General features: G+C 33.6%; 1 protein-coding gene across 1 annotated transcript in view; it reads right to left on the minus strand.

The window, feature by feature from the left end:
• LOC150105109 (dynein regulatory complex subunit 7-like) overlaps nucleotides 1-18,362 on the minus strand; it is a 204,884-nt gene that overhangs the window by 26,431 nt on the left and 160,091 nt on the right. Inside the window, exon 9 of the mRNA XM_090395119.1 lies at nucleotides 7,180-7,406. Within this exon, the coding sequence (XP_090251245.1) occupies nucleotides 7,180-7,406 (227 nt within the window). The remainder of the gene's footprint in view (nucleotides 1-7,179; nucleotides 7,407-18,362) is intronic.

The raw sequence follows: 18,362 nt of genomic DNA on the forward strand, positions 1-18,362 counted from the left end.
AAGGTTATGCATTTTGGGATTAAAAGATTACCCGCTGCGTACTACATTGATGGAATGGTACTCCAAGAGATTGATGAGTCAAGGACTTAGGGATGTTGGTGGATAGGGAGATAAAGTTCAGGGGACACATTGCTAAGGTGTCCAAGATTACACATAGGATTACATAGTTATTGAGGAACACACTAACATCCAGAGATAAAGAGGTTATTATTCCCCTTTATAAAGCATAGATACTTCCACATTTGGATTACTGTGCTCAGGTCTGGTAGTCTGGATTCCTTGGAGATGAGGAGGTTGTGGATAGAGTTCAAAGGAAGTGACTAGGTTGGTGAGTGATGTAAAAAATGCTCCCTACATTGATAGATTGAGAGCTTGTGGATTGAAGAGGTTGGTTGATAGGCAGAGAAGAGGGGGATATGATAGAAACATTTAAATTACTAAAAGGTTTTTATAAGATTGATGCAGGGGAAATGTTTCAGTTGTGGTGTGATAGTGATGGAAGAACAAGAGGTCATCCCTGGAAATTAAAGAAAAGTGTGGTTAAGAAGGGTGTGAGAACAAGGTTTTTTTGCCTGGAGGATGGTGAATGAATGGAATTCATTGCCTGATTCAGTTGTCAGTTCTTCATCTGTAAATGAATTCAAGAAGAGATATGATAGATATTGTTTTGCTAGTTTGGGTTTCCTGCAATGAGTCTACCGACTTCATGGAGATACCCATAACAATAATAATAACTATCCATCTTCCTCCTGCTGTACTACCATGAATTTTTATGTTTACTCATCTTACTCTGAAATCATATTTCACTTATGCCAAAAACTTGAACCCAACTAATTTTTATCAATATCACAAACACCTTTCTTTTATTTCTAATACTTTTGCCATTCATAAATAAATATAACAACTCTTTACCTTCAGGTTTAGAAGCCAAACAATTGCCAATATCTTTTTGCTGTAAGCCACTATGCTTAGTTGAGCCACCCATTGTGCCTTTTCTTCATGAATGGAACTGAATTTTTTATTTATTTATTTCATTTTATTTTGTTTTTGCTTTGTACTCCTTGTTTTTTAAAGAAAAAGATCTTGAAAGAAATTGACTTCATTTATTCAAGTAAACAAAGAAAAAATTTCCCATTATGTTTCATTATGTTGGAGAGGATGCAGAGGCAGAAAACAAAGATGGCTTCAGGACTATACAATGTTAATTATGAGGATTGACTGAGGGAATGTGGACTGCAGAGTTTGGTGGATAGAAGAAGAGGTGATATGATAGAGACTTTTAAACTGTTGAGAGGCAGTTACAGGAAGGACATGGGGGTTCTTTCAGTTGGTGGAACAGCGGGAAGGAGCGATGACAAGAATTCATCCCTGGAAAATATGAAAGGAGGCTGCAAGCAAGAGGGTGAGGAGTGGTTTCTTTGCATGGAGGGTGGTTGAACCATGGAATGCATTGCCTGATAGAGTGGTGAGAATAAGAACAGTAGATTGCTCGATTGGTATCACGGACCTTGTTGATCCAGGCGACATCCAAGCCAGCATGTTTTGGCTGTTGATCGTATAGGCATCAGATAACAATCGTGTTTTTTCTTTATGGTCAGAGCATTGACACTCATCTGACCGATCCTCCTTCTTTATCCAGGCTTGGGACTGGCATGAGACCCCTATATTTCTGTTTTTAGATTGTTCGCATTTTCAGATCTACAAAATTTATTGTTGAAAGTTTTTTCACTTGGTTATACTATAAATTAAAGATGCCAAGAAATTATATTCTTGGTTTCATTCTTTATCGAAGTGTAAGCAAACAAAGTTTGTGCACAAGTAACTTCATGACTAGACTACTTGTATATAAAGACTTAATGGCTTCACATCAGTTGCCTTAGTATCCCATAATGCAAGACAAACACCTTTTGACTACTTGTATATAGGAAATATATGACTTCTGCATTACTTCAACCTTGGTATCTCTTTTGGATCAGGCTCCCACTGATGAGACTTCAATAGAGGTCGAAACTAGTCTGGGTAATGGCCCTTCCCACAATGCATACATTATACATGTCTGTAAGGATATGGGCCTTATGAGTTGACACTCGGGAGTTCTTTTGCTTGGTAGAACAGTGGGAAAGAGCGATGACAAGGGGCCATCCCAGGAAGTTGCAAAAGGAAGCTGTGAGCAAGAGGGTGAGGAGTGGTTTCTTTGCATGGAGGGTGGTTGAACTGTGGAATGCATTGCCTGATACAGTGGTGAGAGCAAGAATGGTCAACGAATTCAAGAAGTGGTATGATAGACTTTGTGTTTCTTAGGAAGGACCTCCCATGATGAGTCTCTTGACTCCATGGAGGCAGGCCTGAATAATAATAATAATCATTGATTAGTAATCATAACTCTCGGGGGACCCTGTAACCCCTAGAGAGCATTTCCCCTGGGTGGCGGATAGGGGAGCCCACCATGTGTGTGCATGCGCACATGCTGCGTGTGTATATGGTGGGATGGTCCGAATATACTGAATAAGGACTCGTGGACCAACAGGGCCATAAAGGGCAATGATCTTGATTGTAAGGAAAGCGGCACTCCCATGGACCCCTAGCTGGATCTATCTCCTCTCCTTCTACTACTCTGAGGAAGATCCACTTACTTTAATCTTTCCTATAAGGTCTTATTAGCCAACTCTTCTTATTTTATGACCCCTATGCTATTAGAGTACTTGAGGGCCATGGGGTCATTTCTAGCCTTACAACTATGCCCTCTCTATAAACCTTACTGTAATTCTTCTATAATCTACTCTTTCCCCATTCAATATACCCTATTCCTCCTATGGATTTAAATTCGGAAGAAGGTTAGTTCAGAAGCCTTAAGGTGGCAGCCCTACCACTGAACTATTCCATCGTCAGGCTAGTCCCCTGACATGGAGAACATAATTCTACTAGTAAGCTGACAGAAAAAGATAATCGGATTGAATCTATAGGAAACGACCCTGGAATGGAAAAGGTAAAACAAAAATGGAAACGACGAAATATAATACACATAGCAAACCGGAATGTAAGAGGAATAGCATATAAAGAAATAGAATTAGACCAATTATTAAATGAAAGAAAATTTAAAATACCAGTAATAGCTGTAACAAAAAAAGAAATTAAAAGGAACCATGAAAACTGAAAATTTTAATGTGATATACAGTGGAGTTGACAGTGACCAAAGAACACAAGCAGGAGTCATGATTTGGATTCATAACTCCCTTTCAAAACAGTTAAAACATTATAAATTATGGAATGAAAGAATAAGAGAAGCTAAAATAAAAATAGATAGAGGCTATTTAACAATAATTGGTTTTAATGCCCCAGAAGAGGGAAGAGAAAGATAATATTGATTTTTATAATCAGCTACAAAGCATATATAATAAAATAAATAAAAATGATTACGTAATTTTAGCAGGAGACTTAAATGCAAGAATTGGAAACACGAAAATTAATAATAATATAGGAATACATGGAGAACATACTCTAAACAGGAATGGTAAAAAATTGATTGACTTTGTAGTTTATAATAACCTAAAAATAATGAATTATTTCTATAAACATAAAGACATACATAAATATACTTGGGCAGCAAGAGGATGGAAATCAATATTAGATTATTTCATATTAAATGAAAAGATCAAAATTTTCACTAGATGTTAGAGTTCACAGAGGATATGAAATAAGCAGTGACCACTTCCTTGTTAAAATAAAATAAAGATTACGACCTAAATGGCTACAAGTAACAAGAACAGAAAGAAAAATTGAAACATTTGTTTATAAAACTAGACTATTGAATGACATAAATATACAGGGTGTTCGGGATAAATTTGACATATTTATAATTAATTATATTTTTCCGTAAGTTACATGTATTAACACACACTTCTCTTCATTTAAAAGTTTGGACCCTTCTTCATTCATATACAAGATGTCAGAAAGGATGGATAGCTGGAACCCACCTGAATCATGGAAGAGAATAACTTGTATCATGATGATTCGTGCCCGCCATCAAAATAAGGATATTACGACTGCTGCCCAATGCTCCCTGAATACAGTAAAAACAATCAGGCATGAACTAGAGACTTGCAATGGTGACTACGAGGATGTAGCAAGAAGAAAGATCCCTAGCAGACGATCTGATTGTTCGTACAGCAGAATTCCTCGCAAATCTGCAGGAACAGGTGTTGAAGAACCCTGGCATTGGAATTCGGGCTTTGTTCGTGGAGTTGCTAACTGTAGTCAAGCCCTGGATAACAAGGGTAGCCAATGGTAGGCCGTATGTATGGCAGCAGGATTCGGCCCCTTGCCACACCTCTGGGAAAAGTCAAAAATGGTTGTCTGAAAATTTCTACGACTTCACCAGTCCAAATGTTTGGCCTCCAAACTCCCCAGACCTTAACCCCATGGATTATTTTGTATGGGGCGCAGTTGAAAAAGACACCAATCGCACTTCCAGTAATACAAAAGCCCAGTTAATGGATAAAATTAAAACAGTTTTTGCGGCCCTTCCCAGGGAGACTGTAGCATCAGCTTGTTCAAGGTTCCGAAGCAGAATTGAAGCTGTGATCGATGCTAATGGTGGTTATTTTGAGTAAATCTTGTTGATAGTATTGTAATTAACTCTGCCTGTAATGTTTTTTTGTCAATTCATTAAATTTAATAGATACAAAGAAGATTTTCTTTTTCCTTACGAAACTGTCAAATTTATCCCGAACACCCTGTACAATGGCTATATGAACAAAGAATTAACCAATATCTAGATAAAATAAAACAAAATAAAGAAATAGAAATAGAATGGCTTAATATAAAAACGATACTAAATGCAGCAGCAAATGAAAGCTTAGGAATGACCAAAAAATTCAACAAAAGGAAAAAACTGAAGATCTGGGATGATACAATGAAAGAAATAATCAAAAAGAAAAAAGAAGCCTATCGCAAATGGTTAAGCAGTAAAAGATTAGAAGATGAAATTGAATATAAAAGAATAAGAGCCATAGCTAAAAGAGAAGTCAGAAAAAGACATAGAGAATCATGGAACAAATTTGTTTCTAATTTAGAACATGATTTATATAAAATAAGACCCAATGTATATAAAATTTTGAAACACTTAAATGCAGATACCAAAGAAAACAAAATTAAACACTGAATTGAAATTAAAAGAATTTCTAAATTAGTACACAGAATTGTGGACAGACAAATATTTTAAAAAAGACAACTGGCAAACAATTAATGAAAATGAAAAGGAAATAACTAAAGAAGAATTAGAAGTCAGCCTGAAAGAAACAAGAAACGGAAAATCACCTGGAGAAGATAAACTAGGTTCAGAACTATATAAATATGCAGGAACTAGATTCAAAGAAAGACTCTTATTATTTTTAAATAAAATTTATTCAACTGGTATCCCCCCAATAGAATGGAAAAAAGCAATTATGATTCCTATCTTTAAAAAAGGTAATAGAGATGACCCTAAAAACTATAGAGGTATCAGTATACTAAATTCCTGTTACAAAATATATAGCAGAATCTTAAATAGCAAACTAATGAAATATTCCGAAAACTTTATTTTAGAAGTACAGAATGGATTTAGAAAAGGACGATCATGTATAGACCAGGTCTTTTGCCTAAAATTAATAATAGAGAAAATAAGAGAATACAATTTAGAAACACATATTGCATTTATTGACTTTGAAAAAGCATTTGACAAAGTTAAAAGAAACATATTATTTAACATATTAAATGAAAAACAAATACCAAATAATATCCTAAAAGCTATCACAAGTATATATGAAAATAATCAAATACAAATAAGATTATATCACGAGCTATCATATACGAGAGAGATAAACCAAGGGGTGCAAACAGGGATGTCCCCTCTCAGCAACTCTTTTTAATATCTACTTAAATGAAATAATAATAAAATGGAATAAAAATTTACATCGAGGAATTAAACTTTCTCCTACAGTAAACTTAAACACTCTCCTCTTTGTCAACGACCAAATAATAATTACAAATTCTGAAGATAAACTACAGAAAGCTATTTTAGATCTAAATGAGATATCCGAAGATTAAGGTATGATAATATCAACAGAAAAATCAAAAACTATGGCCTTTAAAGGACAAGATCCAGCAAGAACTAAAATAGTAATAGATGACAAGATTTTAGAACTGGTGAATTCATTTAACTACCTAGGATGTACGATCACATATGAAAATGAAAAAGATATAAACGTAAAAATTGCAAAATATTTAAAAATAACAGGTGTAATTAACTGTATATTTAAACCAAACCTAGTTCAAAAACAAACCAGACTAAAAGTATACAATACATTAGCCCTACCAGTCTTAATGTATGGAAGCGAAATCTGGACAATAAAACAAAAAGACAAATAAAGATTAACAACAGCAGAAATGAAGTTTATGAGAAAAACTGCAAAGTATACCCTATTTGATCACAAAAAAAATGAAGAAATTATGAAAGAATTAAACCAAGAACCAGTAATAGAAAAAATTAAAAAATATAAACATAAATGGATGGAACACGTTCAAAGAATGAAAACAGAAAGATTACCAAAACAAGCATTAAAATACAAGCCATTAGGAAAAGAAAACCAGGCCGTCCTCTTAAAAGATTCAAATATGACTTTTAAGGCCGGAACAGGCCATGCGGCCTAAATCCTTGATATGCATGATGATGATAATTATTATGTTGATTTTTCTATGCAACATAATGGAGATTTTTTCATTGTTTTCTTGAGTAAATCCATTGGTTTAAAAGAAAATATAACAAAAAAAAGTTTCATTAGTAATGTAATTTAATTATATGAAGCCAAAACCTATATATCTTAATCAATGCAGATTTTTTTTTAAAAAAAAGTACTAAGCCTTGTGCTTTTTTTTTCCTCTGAAGTCAATGACTTCAAAGAAAACTATAACAGGCTGCCAAACTTGACATTCTAAGGTAAATAAGGAGATTTACTATAGGAAATTATTATAACAAACAGTTCTTTTAGTTCTGAACTCACTACAGTGAAAGTTGACTTCTTATTATAATAATTCCAATTCTTAACTTTCTAGGAAGTTAAAAGAATGTCCTCTGAATTTATTACAAAGAGATCTTAGCAAAGTAAAGGGAATATGTAATATTTTGTTAATAATGGTACTTACATCATCTAAACTCTTCTGTAGATTATTGGCAATTTCTTCTACTCGCTTGGCAAATTCATTTATGCAGCTCTCATAAACAGTCTTTGCTTGTGATTTGGTTAGAGATTCTGGAAAGCGTAACCTGGCAAGGTAGGGAGCAAGGTAATCCCCTCCTAATTGTCTATCTTGGTCTTCTGTTTCAGCCTGCTTTTGCTGTTTACAAAAAATAATTACTCTTAACTGGTATCCTACAATTATAAATGTCTGAAATATCTATTTAAACTATATAAATTTATCAACACCATCAGTATCCTTAAAAGTTGCACAAGATACTATACCAGTGGTGTTCAACCTTTTATACTATGGGAGCTACATTTCTATAAAAAGTTATTCGGCAATCTACTCTCTTATATATAAGCTATTCCTTATATAGATCACGTTCCCCCAACCTAATATCTGATTACACACAAAACAACTAAAAAAAATACACAACTAAAAACTTTATCTCTGTATTTAAAAAATTATTTATCACTTTTAATTATTTTAGTACAACAAATATTTTAATACAACAAAAAATTAATGTGAAATTTCGCATTGTTTGGACCTTGCAATGTTTTCATAGTCAAGTTGATATGAAGAAGTAGCCAATCACAGACAATCATCCAAATGATCATTTGTAATTTGTTTTCTTAATTGATTTTTTATGAAAAATCAATTAAGAAAATATTTGAAAAATCGGATCATATTTGAAAAATCGGATTCTGATTAGTATGTTGATCCAACAGAATTTTTTGCACAATATCAATTGATATCGGGAATTTTTCATGCACATACTTCCAAATGACTTCATTGTTTATTGATTTTAAATGTAACTATTCTGAATGTTTATTATCTCAAGTTCTACTTCAACTTGGTTTATATCAAACAGCCCACTAATTTTATTTGAAATTTCTGTGATGTTCAAGTTTTCTTGAAATGGATTACTGATAAAAGATATCATCATTTCAGTTTTATTAAAATCTTTAAATCTTGAATTTATTTCTTCCTTAACTAATTCTATTTCACGAATAAATTCTTTTAAATCATAGCGAAGCATTTCTTGATTTTGTTCAAAAAATTGTAATAAATATGGGAGAATCTAAATTCGTGGTCATTTATATTTTTCTTTAATAAAAGTAAGTATTGACATGTTAAGTTTTTATTGAACTTAACATGTCAATTAAATTTTTATCTCTACCTTGTAACTCTAAATTTAAATTGCTTAATTTCGTACAGAAATCTACTAAAAATGATAAGTGTAACAACCATCTTTTATCACTCAATTGTGGATAAATATCTCCTTTTTCATCAAGAAAAACTTTTATACCGTTAATTAATACAAGAAATCTTTCGAAAAATTGACTTCTGCTGAGCCAGCGAACATTATTCTACAACAGAAGTTCCCTATCATCATCTACCTGTAATTTAAATAACCACCGTTGCAGGGCTTTTCCTCAATAGAATTTACAATTTTAAATATAACTTCCAAAACATCTTTTGTGTTTAATCTTTTACTACACAGTGGTATTATTCACCAACAATTGATACCCAAAAAATCTGGATATTTGTCATCGTTTTTACATAATGAAATGAAGCCTGATTTATTACCTATCATTGCAGGAGCACCATCAGTAGTAACAGACACAAGTTTAAAAAGTGGAAGTTTGTGTTGTTTCACAAATTCATCAAATGCCGAAAAAATGTCTTCTCCCCTAGTCCTTCCCAATAATGGTATAATTTTCAAAAGTTCTTTACTTGAATAAGCTTGAAATACCATGCAAATAAATATCATTAACTGAGCAATATCAGTGAAGTCGTTTGATTCATCAAATTGTAATGAAAATGTAACACACTGGTGAATGTCTGACATTAACCTGGCCTGGAAACTTTTCTCCGGCAATTGGAACTCTTCTTTTCGGCAATTTGAAACCTTGTTTGCGGCCTAGAAGTAGTCTCTCGCTAGTGGCATCTCAAACCGAGAAGCTCCTTTCTGGAAGTGGGAAACACCTCTCTCAAGCAATGTGGATCCGGGCAGTCTCTCTCCGTTGGCAACTCTGTACCGGGCAGCCTCCTCTCTGACAGCAATTCTGGAACTATGAACCCTTCTGCTTGCTTCCGTCCCTTTTTATTAGGCCCCCTCTGAGACCTCGCTTGAAGTTTGGCAACCCCAAAGAATCAGTATGAGTTTTTCATCTTAAGTTTCAAGTTCAGCATGCCTTTTGTTCTCCTCCACTTTCTTTTGATAGTAAGTTGCCGGCCATCAGAAAGTTGTTTGAACTCTTTCTGACTGACTTCGGAGTTGTTTACACTTAGAGCTTGCAAGCCCTTCTCATACATACAAGTTTTAATAACAATCTTTCTAATGCCGCCATGTACATCTTCGGCGACAAAAACATTGCCTTTGTTTTTAACACTCTAACACAGCGTTTCTCAACCTTTCTAAGCCCAAGAACCAGTAAAATGCCAAAAAAATGATACGGACCACTAAGTTACAGAGACGTAACTGGGAGGGGGGGGCTTCTTCCCCGGGCAGCACATTTTTGGTGTTTAAGAAATCTTGCCATACTGTCTATGACAATAAAACTATATTGTTGTTCACTTCACCCCTTTTATTATTCGTCATTTTGCCGCTACACATTTAGCTGCAGAATGAGGAATAATAAAAGAGGGGTGAAGTGAACAACAATATAGTTTTATTGCTTCTGCCTTTTCTGATGCTATTTGTTGGTTTTTTTCAAGTCTCCATTTGATTTCAATAATTTTTACTTACTTATTCAATTTTAATTTGTTTTGCTTGGATAATTAAAAATATATATTTATTTAATTAAATCTGCCTGCGGACCACCTGTCCCATCATCGCGGACCACAGGTTGAGAAACACTGCTCTAACATATTCTTATTAAAGCAGTATATATAGCTAGCTCCAAAGAGTTATTTACAAAAACATCTAATACAAACTATACCGAGACAAACAAAGTTTATTTTTTTACAATATTCACATGGGACTTAACCTAAGTAAAAAATCGATGTAATGTGCTTTGGAATATTTAATATTTAAGCTACAAGCAATTTTTTATACTTTGCTCATAATCATATTCACTCAGTTCGCCGTCTGACTTCCACTGATCCAAATTAATTCATTTACCTGGACTTATAAGAAAATTACTAACATGACCAATTTTTTTACAATGAAAAGGAGGACGAAAAAATTTAAGAAAAAAGTACAACGTAAATAAATGAAACATTTTATTAATTTAAACAAAAATACACTAATTATGCTTACATCCCTTTTAATTATTTAATTAAACGAGTATTTTTCCATTGAATGAATAATTTTTGTCAATATATCATTTTCTAACAATATATTGGAAATTTCGGAGCAAGAAATATCCTTCATATTGAATTTTACAGTAAGTGCTGCAGCTAGAGTATCAACATTCAATCTTGATTTCTCACTTATCCAAAAATCATTACCAATTGAAAAAACTCTTTCAACCGCTGCATTAGTTCCAGGGCAGCACAACGTAAATTCAACAAGAATAACTAAATTTTCATATGGAATATGTTCATTTTTAAAATGGTTAAATATTTCCACCCATCTTTTATCAATTTCAACATGTTGATTTTCCCATTGTTCTAATTTATCAGAATTTAAATATATATTCAGTCTTCTAATTTCTTCAAACAGACAATTGTCATCGATTTTAATATCAGGCATTTCTTTCGATAAAAACTCAACACAGTTTTCAATATCTGCCCAATTTACTTGCGATGAAGTCAAAAAACACCATTGAAAACTGTTATTTCCTGTGATATTTGTTTCAGACCATTCTTCGACATATTGGAAACATGTTTGGTAAAAATTCTGCACTTCTTTGGTAAAATTTTCCATTATGCCCGGATTTGATTCCTCTAAGTTTGATAATTTTCTTTTTATTATTAAAGGAATAAATTTTTCTTCAAAGCGTGATTTATATTGAAGGACAAAATCGTTCAAAATAAGACTAACTTCTGTAGTTGGAATATGTTCACCTTCAATCTTTTGAATCGTTTTGTGGAAAATAGATGCCTGATTATGTACAAAATACATTAATATTTCCGATAATTCATAATTGAAAAAAGATTCCAGAATTTTTGGACATTTGTCTAAACTTAAAAAATATAAACGGAGAGGCTCAAATAATTTTAAAACACGCTCTATAGCAGGTGTTAGAGTGAGCCATCTAACTTTTGAATATCCTAAAAGTTTTTTGTATTCAACATTTGTGTCTTCACAAAATTGTTTTAAAGTAGCCACACGAACAGTAAAATGACTAAAATACAAATAAATTGTCATTATTATTATTATTTCTACATCAATTGGCATGGCACATGATGCTGTGTTGATTGCATTTGACAAAATATGTGCATTACAACCTATTCCTAGTATTTTCTTTTGGAGTAAATCTTGTAATTTTACATAGACATTATTCACTCCTTTGCATCTTCACCCACCAAAATTTGTGTTTGTATTATCAGCTGTTAGTGCAACAACTTTAGATTTCAAATTGTTTTCATTTATTATTCTGCATAGGTGGTTTGTCAAAATTTCAGCAGTTTCTCCCTTAATGGATTCTAAATTTAAAATTTTTACTTGAATGCCCTTGGTAACATTATAATACCTTACTAGTATTGGATACAATTTGGTTTCATTATGATTTGATGCATCAGATAAAACCATTACAAATGCTGCATTTTTCAAGTCTTCTGCAAGTATTTTATCACAGTAATTTTTAAATACTGATTTAATAATAGCCTCACATTTTGTCCTGCACATAAAAATTTAGCATTGTGAAACTTTTTCAATAATTTAGTTGTACAATCCATACTACGAAAACTTTGATTGTGAATTATGGTATGAAATGCAAATGTTCCCTCCATTACAGCTAACTGTTTTTCATCTTCAGAATAATTAGAAGTTTTAAAAAAATAGGTTACTTTACTACTGGAAGCTGATGCATCTAATGATTGCTTATGTTTGTTGGTGTTCAAGTGTTTCATTATAGCTGCTCTGCCTCCAACCGCAATACAAAATTCTCCTCTGCAAATATTGCAGAAAACAATGTTGTCTCTCTTTGATATGAGGAGTGGAAATTCCTTTTTCAATTGATCGTTGAAATGGCATTTCCTCTTTCTTGATTTTTCCATCCCTTAAATGAAATTAAAAATTAAAAATAAAATATAGAACCACACGAACGATGCAAGCACATTATGAATAAATAAAATTAATAATTAAAACTAAAACTTTAATAACAAAAGCGATAAAACTTTACTAAAATCTATATTTAAATTATTTTACACTTGTGTTGAAAACACGGTTGTATAAAATTGAATTAATGAATTAATAAAACGTGAATTGTACTTACCTGAGTATAATATTCACTGAGAAAGAAATAATTTCGTATTTCCGTTAGTAATAAACACGAAGTATAATATAGAGATAAAGTAAACAAAGTGAAGTGCGCAATGGTGTGAGACAAGGGCGAGACACGTGAAGTTCTCCTATGCCCTGCGCATGCGTTTCATAATCGCGTCTTTCTGAACAGTACCGTCACATGACGCGTAACAGTTCGGCGCGGCATCTCTGAATACAGAGATTAACAGATTAGTTTTAAAATATCGAAAAGGAGGACAGGTAGGAGGACACTTTTCGAGAAAGGACAGAACCTACAAAAGAAGGACTGTCCTCCCTAAAGGAGGACGATTGGTCACCTTAAAATTACTGATTTGACAATTTTAACGAAAAATAAATAAACAATAGAAATACACTTAAAGCGAATTAAAAATAATACAAAATAATGATAAATAAAATATTATGTTTTCAGTTTTAATTAAATTTGTAAGTAAGGAGGAATACACAAGAGATCGACCAAAAATCGCTCTGTGATTGGTGGGTTGAACACCCCTGTACTATACCAATAATACATGCTCAAGTTTCCATTATTACTTATCTCTTATCAACAGTATTCCTCCAAATTAGTCATCACTTTTCAGCCCATACTATCATATCTTATATATTTCTGATTCTAGGGTATTTCTGACTGCATCAATCCACCTAGATCATGGTCTTCTTCTGGGTCTTTTTTCTGTTATTGTGGAAATAAATATCCTGCTGTGCCAACTTTTCCTCTCTTATTCTGTTTAAGTGACCACACCACCTCAGATTAGTCTACTCACACAATCTTGAATGTTAACAATGTCAGGTTCCTTAATAATATATTAATTTTTAATATGATTCTGTGATTGATGCTATCTGCTCGCTCCTCTAATTTTTCTCAGAATTCTCACGTTTGCAGTCTTTAGTCTTTGATCAACCATTTTATTTCTAAAACAACTCTCAGATCCGTAAGTTGTTTTAGTTAATTTATCTTCTCTTATTCTGTACAGAAGGGTCATAAAGTCCTGCATTAGACTTTATGACTCTTCTATTTTAATAACTAAAGATATAGAAATAATGACACTCTTTAGTAAAAATTATATGGATGTTCAAGACTTAAAATTTATTATCATTATTATTATTAGCATCCGATCACCAGATGTTAATCTTCTTAACATAGATTTTAGGCCAGGTGGCCTGTTCTGGTATCATATCATGCCATCTCTTTCTTGGTCTTCCAATTCTTCTTTCACACTTATTTTATATTTGTATAATATTTTTGGTAGTTTGCTGTTGTCCATTCAATTTAATGTTCTATCTGTTTTTGCTTATACTGTCTTATGTAGTAATTAATTGGTTTTATATTCAGGGATTGTAAAATTTCTTCATTTGTTGCATGGTCCCACTTGGTATATCCAGCTGTTTTTCTAAGAAATTTAATTTCTGCTGTGTGAATTCGTTTTTCATCTTTCCTTTTTTTATGGTCCATGTTTCACTTCTGTATAGTAGAGTTGGTTTTGACAAGTCGTTATATAGTCTGATTCTAGTATGTTTTTGTACTAGGGATGGCTTAAATATATTATTTATTACCCTTCAACACTTCTGTGCACATAAAAAGAAGGAGAATCCATTCCAATATTAGGGTAATCAATGCGTTTCATGGGATGAGTGTTTATGGAAAATTAGCTTTCCTTTTATGAAAATTCTAGTTCTTAAAATGGTAACTATTTTGCTTGTACAACAGTTGGAAAATTTATGTATAAAGCATGTGACTTTGCATGTTGGTGGCCAATTCATACATCCTTTATTCTTTCTCTCCTTCAACATGAATGAATTGACTATTCTTGGCACAAAGCCAAGGTCAGTTCTACAAAGTGTGGGCGTACAATATTTGTTCTAATATTTTATTATCTATCACTATTTCACTTCTTAGTGAGGTTTTCTCCTTTGAATGCCATTTTTTTAAAATTTTTTCTTTAGATATTGTCATATTATATTGTTTTGAGATATCATTTAATGATTTTTGTAAATCATCTTCTGATATAGCTAATACTATTTGATCATCTGCAAATAGTAGTGTATCTATCTTCATTTGTGGGGTTATTTGTATGCCAACTGGATTATACTGTTTCCAGATTGTTACAATTTTATTTATATATATATTGAAAAGCAGAGGTGAGGTGGTACATCCTTGTCATACCCCCTCTTAATATATCTTCCCATTTGAGATGTGCTCTAACTGGTTGGTCTAGTGGATAGTGTATCCGCTCTCCAGCCAAAAGGCTGTGGGTTCGAATCCCACTGTGGGCATGGACGCTTGTGATTGTCTGTGGAAATACTAGTGGTGGTAAGCAGTAGATGGCATTGGTGTAGTTGCAGTCAGTTGATGATTGAATGGTGGAGACGGAGCTGTACAGGTGCCTTCCCTCGATGAGTCCTTGGATTCCCTGGAGGTGTCAAATAATAATAATAATTAACTGCTATTTTATTTCATGCATATATTTCTTGAATGGATTGTAAAAGTTGGTTTGGTATATTTAAATCTGTTAATGTTTTAAACAATTTTTTAAACTCATCATGGAAGGTGTACACTATTGTACACAATGCGTACCTTAAACTGATTCAATGTGCTTACATTCACAACACACTCACCAACTACTCTCCATACAAAGAACCTACTCCTCACTCCTCTGCTCACACTCCCCGTTTCCAGTGATGGCTTCTTGTTCTGCCCGCATGTCAACCTAATAACAACCCCTGACTAGTTTATGTCTAAATCATATCCCCCCCCCCCTCATATTCTTAAGGCTTTGCAATTTACATTCTCTCAATCTGTCCTCATACTCCACATTCCAAAGACCACTGCCTACCTTTATGAATCTTCTCTGGACCCTTTCTAACATATCTTCTTCACCACAAAAACCTGGTGACTAAATCTATGCACAATAATCCATATGAGGCCTGATCAAGATCTTATACAATGCCATCATAGCCTCTTTATTTTTGCATGTCAGGGTCCTCTGATCATTGCCATCATCTGATGTGACATCTTCACAACTTGTGTAATGTGGTCCATGTAAAATGTGATAACATCACAAAAATTTCATTTGCAACTATGCTTGATAATTAAAAATGTGTCTAAATATAGTAATAATTTCATCCATGAATCATCCACATCCAAATAATTTCAACCATGTAAACTGATTTTTATTTTTTGTATTTATATTTTTTGTTTTATCAATTTTTCACATTATAGGCCCTTTCTTCTTTGATGAAGCAGCAATTAATGGAGAAAGTTATCTTGCCATGTTGTAGAATTTCTTCATCCTCACAGTAAAGAGATTAAATCTTTCAAACAACACCATCTTCCAGCAAGATGGAAGAATCTGCCACATTAAATAATGCCTTCCCAAACAAAAGGATCTGTAGAGGCAGATCAATAGCTTGCCCACTGCATTTGCCTGATCTAAGCCAATTAGATTTTTCTTTTTTTTGTTTTTTGTAGGGCAATGTCAAAACACTTGTCTGCTCATCAAAACCTCGTTCTTTGGATGAATTCAAGATCAGAATAACAAACTAAATTGAAGCAATATCAGTGCATCTATTATGCAATGCATTGACAGGGTTTGAGAATCAGCTTAAAAAATGTAACAATGATGACTGCCACTTTGAAATGTTATAATTAAAAATAGCATTATGAATAAAACTAGGACTTGAACTTTTATATAGTTTTTACTAAATAGTTCCATTATTTGTACAGAGTGGCCATAATTAAAGAAGTGTTCAGAGCCCTGTAGCAAAAAATGTATTGGGTGAAATTTAACCAAACTTAGTGTAAGTGCATGGTTTGGGATTAATTAAACAGTAATGGCTAGAAGAGACATGACAAATCAATCTTCATGTTCATATAACTTACAAATGTAGTTCAATATTATTATTTATTATTATTGTTATTATTTCATGATGTCTCCCAGGAGTCCAGACTCATCAAGGGAGGATACCCACTCTACAGCTCTCTGTCTCCACCATTGTCCTCCTTTCAGATGTTCTAAGAACTGCATTCTGTGAATGACATTTTCCACAGTGGAATGCAACAGATCTGCATTGATTTGCCTCACATGCTGCATTATTCTGTCCTTCAAGGTTGCTAAATCAGGAAAGTGTCTTTCTTACACTTTTCTTACACTTACACTGAAAGTGTGTTTCAGATATCCTCACAACCAAAAGTCACATGGATTGAGATCAGGCATACAAGGTGGCCATGCTGTGGAAAATGCATGATTAATCACTCTGTGTTCTGTGAAGTGTTATTGTAACATTCAGTGTACCATCCTGCATGAAAATGCTGCAGTTGCAGAACAACATCTTCATGTTGTTCTGCATCTCTTGATACCTAACAGCAGAGACAGTACAAATCACTGGTCCTGTCAGGCAAAGTTCTTTGAAAAGTATGGACCGATAATAAATGATGCAGAAACCACACCATGCTGTGAGTTTTGGTAAGCATAAAAGGGTCTGATGGAACATATGAGGGTTATTCTTTCTTAATCCTCCTTTTCTACCTTTTTTTTACAATGTTGAGGTTTCTTATTCAGTTTTTCCAGGTGAAAAAACCCCCCACCTCCTTATGAAACCGGCTAACTCATCTTTTGTTGAAAGAGACCAGATAAAGGTTCGTCACATCACTGATGGGAACTGAACCCAGTCTTTCTGACTAAAGGGCTTTGTCTATAACGACTGGCTACGGAGGCTCCATGAGGGTTTATTTGCAGCCCAAATCCAGCAATTGTGTGAGTTAACACTACTATTGAGATAAAAATGTGCCACATCACTCCACAAGACCTTCCACGACCATGCATCATTCACCTCTATTACAGCTAAGAACATCAGGGCAAACTGCAGTCGAGTTTCTGCATCACCATGAAGCAAAGCTTGAGTATGGAATATCTTGTAGAGGAAAATCTCAGCATTTGATGCACAATTTTCTACACAGTTGAGTATGGCATGTCGAGTTGCTTCAATATTACCCGAGCAATGCTAGACCTTTGCATTATTCATTCTGTGTTGCAGGATGGCAGTTGCAACTTCGTCGACATGCTGAGGAATAATCTGCTTGCACCCTCGTCCTGGCCTCACTGCTAAAGATCTGCTATTTTCAAATCGTAAAATATTTTTCTAAAATTTTTTATTGTCACTGAACCTTTTCTCCTATCCTTCAAACACCGGAATTCTTGAATTCCGCTTAGTATTACTGCTTTGTTGATAGTACAGTTTGACTAGCAACACACGTTCTGATAAGGTATGATCCATAGTACTTCAGCCTTATCAGAATGATGCGAATCTGTTTCGGCCTTCCTTATATCCACCAACTGGTCAGTAGAAGCAGTAAGATTATGCAAATATCAGGCGATTCTAGCACCATATGTCCCATGATAGCAGAAGTTTGTGCTATTTTTTTTCTTCTGTAAATAAAAGTGTCATGTTCCTGAGTGTACTTGCAATAAGTTTGGTTGAATTTCATTCAATACATTTTTCATTATAGACTCTGAACACCGCCTCTTTAATTATGGCCACCCTGTATATTTTTAGTTATTGAAAGTTAAAACTAGAACAGGACTTTATGACCGCATTGTATAAATTTATTCAACTGGCTTCCCATTATGCCAGCTCTGCTTATTCTGTTGTCTATTTCCATATTTAATTTTCCATCTACACTAAAAGTCACACCTAAATAGTTGAAATATTTTAA

This window comes from Typopeltis vanoorti, chromosome 7 (genome assembly GCF_054136105.1).
Source record: "Typopeltis vanoorti isolate ZY-2024b chromosome 7, IOZ_Tvanoo_1.0, whole genome shotgun sequence".
Classification (NCBI taxonomy): Eukaryota; Metazoa; Arthropoda; class Arachnida; order Uropygi; family Thelyphonidae; genus Typopeltis; species Typopeltis vanoorti.